The 8,851-nt window shown below is 68.2% G+C and overlaps 1 protein-coding gene across 2 annotated transcripts; it reads left to right on the forward strand.

The window, feature by feature from the left end:
• Positions 1-7,220, forward strand: LHX3 (LIM homeobox 3). Of its 2 annotated transcripts, none has more exons than XM_042964762.1 (6): positions 1-88; positions 4,077-4,248; positions 4,795-4,997; positions 5,565-5,716; positions 5,806-5,977; positions 6,802-7,220. In XM_042964762.1, the coding sequence occupies exons 1-6, from the start codon at positions 1-3 to the stop codon at positions 7,218-7,220; spliced, it is 1,206 nt and encodes a 401-aa protein (XP_042820696.1). The 2 variants fall into 2 exon arrangements, with proteins under 2 accessions (XP_042820696.1, XP_042820695.1); XM_042964761.1 differs by lacking the exon at positions 1-88 and adding an exon at positions 1,793-1,886.
• The last annotated feature ends 1,631 nt before the right edge of the window (positions 7,221-8,851 follow it).

Consider the following 8,851-nt stretch of genomic DNA (forward strand, 5'->3'; position numbering starts at 1 on the left):
ATGCTGCTGGAAACCGAGCTGGGTAGAGACAGAGACCGGCCCGGGGCCCCCGGGGCCGCTGCCGTCTGCACCTTCGGTGGGACTCGGGGTAAGGACCCCCGTGAGCCCCTTGGCCTCCAGCTCGAGCAGGAGCACCCACAAGGGGAGAAACGGCAAGGGTGGCAGAGTCAGGCAGAGGGACAGCGGGGAGGAAGGGGCCCAGGACAGCAGAGAACAGAAGGGGCCCTGCAGGCGCTGCTGGGGCGGAAGGGATAGGGCAGAGTGAGGGGCGCCAATTTCCTCCAGACTCCACGCCCCTCAGCTGTCCCACACAGACCTCCTAACCGCCCAACAGTGCAGAACTGGGACCCCTGGGCTGGATCTCCCGTCTGAACCACCCTCCCTAAGGGCCACTACATTGCCATGGACGTTGTGAAATAATGGAGGCATTGCCGGCAGGCTGGCCAGATGCTGAGCGTGTGGGGCCGCCTCCTCCCGGACCCGCTGTCTGCTTGCCCCTTCCCCCCTCGAACCACACTCGGTCCCTCTAGGCAGGCCTCTGCAAGCAGCTGACACTCAACAGGCGACACCCAGCACACCCAGCACCCACTCGGCTCCCCAGCGTGTGCACCCTTGCCCTGTCCTCTGGGTAACAAGTGTCATATGAGCCTTCGCTCAAAACCGTGAGACTTCGGGTCTGCTGGGATCTGGGAGGCGCTGTGTCCTGCCCACATCCTTCCAGGCTGGTCCCCTTGTTGAAGTGCACAGCAGACCTGGCAACTGGAGGCCAGGAGAAGGAGCGTAGGACTGCCCACTGCCAGTCCCAGGTGGAGGGACCTGAAGGCTGGCATAAACCCCGCCGCTCCCCAGCACTGCCTGGGGTGCCTGCCCTCACCAGCCCCAGCCCGCAATGGCCCCACACTGCTGTGTCTTAATTATTGGACCGGGGGCAGGATATTGGAAAATTAAGTGTGGGACCTGCATTCTGGGCAAGCTGGGGCGCTGTGGGTGAGGAGGAAAGTGAGGGCGGACCCCGACTTTCCCAGCTCTGTCCTTCCTGACCTGAGTCTTGGTCGCGTGTCCAGGCCGAGGACACCGGGTGTACCTGCCGGGAATCGCCCTTCTTCTCTGCGCCCATTCTGGTGGCGGTTCTCAGGGTGGGGCTCAGAAGCTGGTCAGAGCGGGGAGGTCTGAGGTCCTGTCTGGCTCCTGGTGGCTTGGCTGAGAGCCTTTTGGCGCCACACTCGTCCTCGCTGGGTCTCGGGTCGCGTTCTTGCCGACCAGACGTTGTCACCAAGCCTCCCAGCCCCGTCTCTCAAGCGGCTGTAGGAATCGGCTCCTTCCGGGACCGCCCTCCCCGGACCCCGAGCCTACCCGCGAGCGTGCACGCCGGAGCCCAGGCCTCAGCCCTCGGCTCCGGGCAGGTTAGCTGCGGGACCGGGGCAAGCGCCCGCGGGCAGCCCTGGCCCGGCTCCTCCCGTGACTGTCCCCGCCTTCGGGCCGGGCACTCGGGGGGCGCCCGGGCACCCGGAGTCCCCGCGCAAAGGCGCGCAGAGCCGGCGGACGGCTGGGGCGCGTCTCAGCGACCCCCCCCCACCCCGGCCCCGCCCCGCCCCGCGTCGCGGCCCCGCCCCCCCGGCCGCTCCGCCCTCCGCGCGGCCTGAGGCTCCGGGCCCCAGGGCGGCCCGCGGGCGCGGCGCCCAGCAGCGCGGGGAACAGCTCGGACACCTGCCTGGGGCCACCGAAGCCGTGGCCTCGCCGGGCCCCGGGAAAGTTCGGGGCGGGAGAGCAGCGGCGCCAGGAGACGGGTCCCATGGAGGCGCGCGGGGAGCTGGGCCCCGGCCGCGAGTCGGCGGGCGGCGACCTGCTGCTGGCGCTGCTGGCGCGGAGAGAGGACCTGCGCCGAGGTGGGTGCCCAGGCTGAGCGGCCGCCCCGGGGACAGCCGGGGGTCCTCGCTCCTTTCCGGGCCTGGCCACGGAGGTGGCGGCAGACAGGGGACTGGGGAGGGCACGGGTGCAAGGGCCCCAGCAGCGAGTTAGCGTGGGGGCCCCTGGAGCTGTGTTGTCGGCTGCGTGGTCGCAGCGCCGCACTGCTCAGGCCGGAGAGTCCGAGGGGTCCCAGGACCGATTTAGCAAACCCTCTCCCTTATCAGGAGAGTAAGTGGATGGAACCGCGCAGCTCAATGACCACGGGGCAAGAGGATCCCCGAGAGGGCCGACCCCACCCAGACCCTCCACACTTTCGGGGCGGGGGGGGGGGGTGGGGAGAAAGAGAGGCAGAGGCAGGGGCCAGGGGGTAGAGCTGGAGCCCGCTGGCAGGTCGCTCCTGGCGGGGATCTTGTCTGCACCCATACGCACCTGCTGACTGGCCGGCTCCAGACGGTTCTCAGGACCCGTCTACAGGAAAGACCCAGCCTCCCGGTCCAGCTTCCCGGTGGCACCAGCCTTGCCCCCCGCTCCCCTGTGCATTGCTTCCAGAGGAGGGCCATCGGCAAACGTTCTCTGGCCCGGGAGACCACGGGAAGGAGACAGAGGCGGGCCTGGGCCGGCGGGGAGTGGCAGGGACGGAGCAGGTGGGAAACAGGTTACATCCAGGCTGGGGGGGTGGGGGGGAGGCTCATCCGTCCCCTACTTATTTATTTATTTATTTTTCCCACGGTTCCTGGGAGGGGTTGGCCGCAGGGGCTGGGAGGAAGGGGTGGGAGGGCGGAGGGAGAGGGAGGGAGGGGAGGCGGGCTCCGAACGCGATCGCTCAGGAGAGCTGGCCGGGAGCGGGCGGCCGGGCCGAGGCTCCGCTGGGCCCCGCGGGTGCTGAGGGTAGGAGACCCCGCCGAGGCTGGAGCCGCCATGCAGCGTAAGGCCGGGCTCGCAAGGCTTGGCGGGGAGCGCGAGGGGCGCGCGGCGGGAGCGGCTTTTGCAGGACGCGGGGCCGGGCTGGAGGGGGGCGGGGGGCCGAGCTCGGCCGGGCGCTGTCCGGGCCGCGGTGCTGAATCCGCGCGGCGCGGGCCCGCCCGGCCACCAGCTGTGGGCCGGCTGCGCTGGAGGCCCGCGAGGGGGGCCCGGGACGGGCGGCGGATGCCCGCGCTCCTGCACCTGGGGCCGCGGTTTGGCCCGACGCGGGATCGCGTCCGTTTGGAGTTTCCCGTCGCTCCGGACGGAGGTCGATCGGGTTGTTTCAGGAGGGAGGCCCTTCTCTGGTCCCCCTCGCACTGCGGGCCGGCCTGGAGCGGGAGGGGCCGGCGGCTGGCCAGGAGGGCACCGCGAGGTGGGCACGGTGTTCGCACTGGTTCCAGTCCTGCCGCTGGCTCTCCTCTTCGGAAGACCTTTTCTAAATCAACAGGGACACTCACCCCACGGGCACCCTGCAAAGCCCCTTATGGGCCAGTGGCTCCCGCAGGCCACTCCAGAGTTTCCCCAGCCTGGCTCCCCCAGAGGCCTGCCGTCCCCCGGGGCAGCAGGACCAAGTGTCCCAGCAACTCTTGTCAGGCACCGGCGATTGAGTCTGGTGACCAGGATGCATTTGTCCAGCCCATGCATAAGTACCCCCCAGGGTTCCCAAAGATGACAAGGACACCAGTGTTCGCGTTGGTGCCTGCAGACAGGGCCACGGGGCTGGGTGGCCATGCTGAAACAAGCAATCTCCAGCTGCAATGATATTTAATTGTGCAAAATAATGATGGGGGTTGGGTGGTGGGTGCCCCACGACCATGCCTTGCCTCCTGGTGACGGAGAGAGCCCCTAGGGCGGGATTTTCATTTGAGCTCAACGTGCACCCTTCGTGCTAACTGGGAACACTTTGCAATCGACGGTGTCTGGCCTAACGGGGCGGCCTGGGCCCCTTCCTGCTCAAGGGCACACTTCTAAACCGTTTTCAGTTTCCCCCAATTTTAACCGTGGGCCCGGCTCTGGACTTTGGTGCCGGGCGCTCGCTACGCTTGGCAGGCCAAGCAGCCACTCGTGCCAGCTGGGGAAGACGGGTTGCGGGGAAGGGGGTGTCCCTTGGCAGCCCCGGCCGGCCCCGGAGGCTGGAGCGGGAAGGTGACTTCCATGCTCTCTCCGGGCGGCACCCCTGACCGTGGCGGATCCTCGGCCTGCAGAGATCCCGCTGTGTGCCGGCTGTGACCAGCACATCCTGGACCGCTTCATCCTCAAGGCGCTGGACCGCCACTGGCACAGCAAGTGTCTGAGGTGCAGCGACTGCCACGCGCCCCTGGCCGAGCGCTGCTTCAGCCGCGGAGAGAGCGTCTACTGCAAGGACGACTTCTTCAAGTGAGTGCGGCCGAGCCCCCGCGGGGAGGGCAGGGGGGAAGTCTGCTCCCGCCAGGTCGGCCCCTCCCGCCACCCATGTGGGGAGGGGGCAGGGGCAGGGTTTGGGGCAGTTCCGCCGCAGCCCCGGCCTGCGAGGCCGGGAGCCTAATTTTTCCTAGGTAATTAATTTTGTAAATCATGGGAACAGTCGTTCAAAAGATAACCCAGGTTTGCAGAACTTGATTGGATCTACTCCCTCTTAACTCTGGTCTTGTTTTTGTCCTTAACGCTCGGGAGGGGGTGCTTTCCAGGCACAAGCCTCGGGGGTCTAAGAGACCTGGCCCACGGATCCAGCTTCCTGACCCGGCCCCCAGGGCCCCCGGGGGTCCCTTCTCGGTATTCTGTGCGGCTCCGCCGAGGCTGCCGGGCCGGTGATTTAGGGGCAGGGCCGGGGTGAGCCTCCCTCCTGAACCGCCCAGCGCGGCGCCCCGCTCGCCGCTCTCCAACCCGCTCCGGGCGAAGGAGCCGCCAAACGCCGCGCTGAGCCGCGCCCTGTGCGTCCCGCAGGCGGTTCGGGACCAAGTGCGCCGCGTGCCAGCTGGGCATCCCGCCCACGCAGGTGGTGCGCCGCGCCCAGGATTTCGTGTACCACCTGCACTGCTTCGCCTGCGTCGTGTGCAAGCGGCAGCTGGCCACGGGCGACGAGTTCTACCTCATGGAAGACAGCCGGCTCGTGTGCAAGGCGGATTACGAGACGGCCAAGCAGCGCGGTCAGTGGGCGGGTCCACCCACCCTCCTGTCCCCGTCTGCAAAAAGAGGCTGGCGCCCGTCGGGTCGGGGCGCGGAGGGATCCCCACGTCCAGCGCCTGCCGAAGCGCGCTCGCGCGGGGACGCGAACTTAAGCGCCTTCCCTGCAGGCCTGGGGTGGGGACTGGGGCTGGAGCCGGGTGGGGACAGTTCACAGAGCGGCCGGGGTCTCATTGGCCTCCTCACTCGCGGGCGCAGGGAGGCTGGTCTGGATTGGGTGGATTATCACCCCTGGTCTGAGTTATCGCCCCGAACCCTTGACCGCGAGGATCCGGCCTTACCCACAGCCTCGGAACAAAGAGCAACCGGGAGGAGGGGAGGTGGGAGGTGGGAGGCGCGGGCCGGCGGGGGCCGCGCGTTCCTCCTTGCGGCCCAGGTCGCGGCGCAGCCGCCCCTCCGCCCGGGGCCCGGACGCGCGCCAGCCGCGTCTTCCCCGGGGTCCCCGCGCCCGGGCGGGGTCTGGGTGGGGGGGCGGTGGGGTGCGTCGGGCGGCCGAGGCGCCCGGCCTCACCCCAGCCCTCGCTGTGCAGAGGCGGAGGCCACGGCCAAGCGGCCGCGCACGACCATCACGGCCAAGCAGCTGGAGACGCTGAAGAGCGCCTACAACACGTCGCCCAAGCCCGCGCGCCACGTGCGCGAGCAGCTCTCGTCGGAGACCGGCCTGGACATGCGCGTCGTGCAGGTCAGCGCCCCGCGCCCGGCCGCGTCCCCAACCCCTCCGCTCCCCGCCGCCAGGCCGCTCATCACCCCCACCCCGCCCCCGCCCCGCAGGTGTGGTTCCAGAACCGCCGCGCCAAGGAAAAGCGACTCAAGAAGGACGCCGGCCGGCAGCGCTGGGGTCAGTACTTCCGCAACATGAAGCGCGCCCGCGGCGGCTCCAAGTCCGACAAGGACAGCGTCCAGGAGGAGGGACAGGACAGCGACGCCGACGTCTCCTTCACCGGTAACGGCGGGCCGCCGCGCCCCCCGGGGCGCCGGAGCCCCCGCATCCCCGGGAGCCGCAGCCCGGGAGTCCCACCGCACCTGGGCCCACTGGGCGCCAGGAGCCCGCAAACTGAACTTCCTCGCTAGGGGACCGTTGATGGACCCTGGCCCCCACCGTCCCCCAGCCGTGGGGTTTGGCCCCTGGGGCGCTGCTCAGCTTCTCCCCTGGGGGGGGGGGGTACAGCCCCGTGGGCCACGTGTCCCGCAGCAGGCTTTCTCATGGGGAAAGGGTCCAGGCCAACCCTCTGGTTCCTGGCCCTTGCAATGATTTTTTTAGGAAAGTGGGCAGCACAGTTCTGGGGTAAGTGATGAAAAGTCTTGGCTGTTTGGAGGTGGGGGGGGGGAGCCTACCCTCCTCTGTGGGGTCTGATTGTCTCAGTCTCGGTGCCAGGGAGACCTCTTTCTTACCCCTTGGTGCCCGTCCTCAGTTTCTGCAAGAGATTCTCTTTGGCTGCACTGTGACCTTGGGCAATGAGTCACGCTGCCTCTCTGAGCCTCAGTTGAGCTGTCTGCAAAATGGGATTAGTGGAGTCTGTGCTACCTTTCCCAAAGCCGTCTCGGGGGCTGTCCTGCAACTCTGGGTTTTGACTGGTTTTGCTCCCCCCAGGGGATCCCACCGTTCCTCAGATGCTGGGTGGGATTGAGCTGCACAAGCAAGGGGGCCGAGGGCAGCAGGAGTTCTAAGTGCAGAAGAGGCGGGCCGGCCACTGCTGGGGGAGGGGCACTGAGGGCAGGAGGGGGAGGAGGGCGGGCCCTGAGCTGCACAATCCACTTCCGTTGCAGATGAGCCGTCCATGGCCGAAATGGGCCCTGCCAGCGGCCTCTACAGCAGCCTGGGGGAGCCCACCCCAGCCCTGGGCAGGCCCGCGGGAGCCCCGGGCAGCTTCCCGCTGGAGCACGGAGGCCTGGCCGGCCCGGAGCAGTACCGCGAGCTGCGGCCCGGCAGCCCTTACGGTGTCCCCCCGTCCCCAGCTGCCTTGCAGAGCCTCCCTGGCCCCCAACCCCTTCTCTCCAGCTTAGTCTACCCAGATGCCGGCTTGGGCCTGGTGCCCGCAGGGGCCCCAGGTGGGCCCCCGCCCATGAGGGTGCTGGCAGGAAACGGACCCAGCTCTGACCTGTCCACGGGGAGCAGCGGGGGCTACCCCGACTTCCCTGCCAGCCCTGCCTCTTGGCTGGACGAGGTGGACCACGCTCAGTTCTGACCGAGGCCCCCGGCTCCCCCGAGCGCCGGCCATGAGGGGTGAGGGCTGCGGTGCCGCCCCACCCCCCACCCCCGGCTGGGTGGCCTGGAGCCGCACGGCCCTCCTTGCCCGAAGTCCTGGACCTCCGCGGGATGCAGGTGCCACTGGCAGCAGTGGGGGACAGGATGAGGGCCTCGAGAGAGGGCCACACCCCGCAGCCCCTCCCTCGGGCGCAGAGGGCGTCCTCCTCCCTGGACCCGGGGCCCGCCCGCCCGCGGCCGCCCAGCGAGCCTTGTTTTGTAAGCAGATTCCTCCCTCTATGGACCAATTAACTGGACGCTTGCTGTTTCTAGACCCGAGCCATCACCCGCCCAGGCTGGGCCTTCACTCCGGGCCTCGCTCCACACCGTCCTCAGGCGGGAAGATGCTTCTCTTTCTAAAACCAAGAAAATAGTACGAACCGTGCTTTTATTTCCCAAGCTCCATCTGCCTGAGCTGTGTAGCCCCGCGTGAGGTCGGAGATGGGTCGGTCTCCTCTCTCCAGGCAGGAGGTGGCCGAGGGGGGGACCACGCCTGTGTCCTTCCTGGTCCCTCTGGGAGCCTCCCTGACCCCAGCCCCCACCTTCCCAGGAGCCTCCTCTCCCCTCTTCCCTGGGGCAGCTGGCTCTGGATCTTTCTGTTCTTGACTCCACTGCCCCTCCGAAGAGATGCCACTCCCGGGCGCCCTTCTTCTCCACGAACAACCTTTAAGGCCGTGGGGACCTCCCTCCCTGTCACAGCCGCCCCCAGGCCCTCAGCGTCCAGGCCACGCCCAGCCCACCGATTTCCGTTGCCAAACAGCCTGCGGCTCTCCCTCTGGGAGCCGCTCTAACTGCCTGAGGATCGGGCGCCTCCTCCGCCCCCAACAGCGACAGCGTGTAGCCGCCCGCCCCAGACTCACAGGCCGGCCGCGGGTGAGGCCCAGCTATCCCCACAAACGTGCATCCCAAGCTACCTGTTGGTTCTGTGGACGTCCCGTGTTTTTATTTACTCTTTGACCATCGGCTCTTTCCAAGACTTCAATAAATTTGTCGGTTATGGTCTAGAGGGTCCGTGTGTTGAGTGGGGCTAGGGGTGCGTGGGGCAGAGGGGGCAGTTCTCCGGAAACGGGGAGGCCGGTTGGAGTAGCCGCCGCTCCTCCTCAGGGGTGGCACCATTGGGCCCCTCTGTCCCTGGATTTTGGCCAAACTTCTGAGCACCGGAAGGAGACGTGGGAGAAATGGGGGGGGGGGTGTTGCTGGGGGCCCGGTCCCTGGGAGAGACAGGGGTGGGGCGGCCCGGGAATGTGTTCACAGCTGGAGCGGCACCGTGGTGAGGACGGTGTGGAGTCGGCTGGTCAGGAGGTTCACGGCACGTGGTCGTGGGGGTCTTGCCAACTTGGACTCCACTCCTCGCCATCTGTGACTTTGCTGTGTGATGCTGGGGAAGTGAGCCGCCCCCTCTGAGCCCTCCTGCGAGGTGGAGACAGAGGAGGCAGCCCCTCCAAGGGAGATGTAAGGAGAGGGTCTGTGCGCTTGGGGCCTCCCCTCGCCCGGCAGGTGCGCCACCGGAGGGCACGACCCGGCCCTGTGGGCCTCCACTGCATTTGGGGCACCGGGGTGGTCGGGGGAGGG

This window comes from Panthera tigris, chromosome D4 (assembly GCF_018350195.1).
Source record: "Panthera tigris isolate Pti1 chromosome D4, P.tigris_Pti1_mat1.1, whole genome shotgun sequence".
NCBI classification, from domain to species: domain Eukaryota; kingdom Metazoa; phylum Chordata; class Mammalia; order Carnivora; family Felidae; genus Panthera; species Panthera tigris.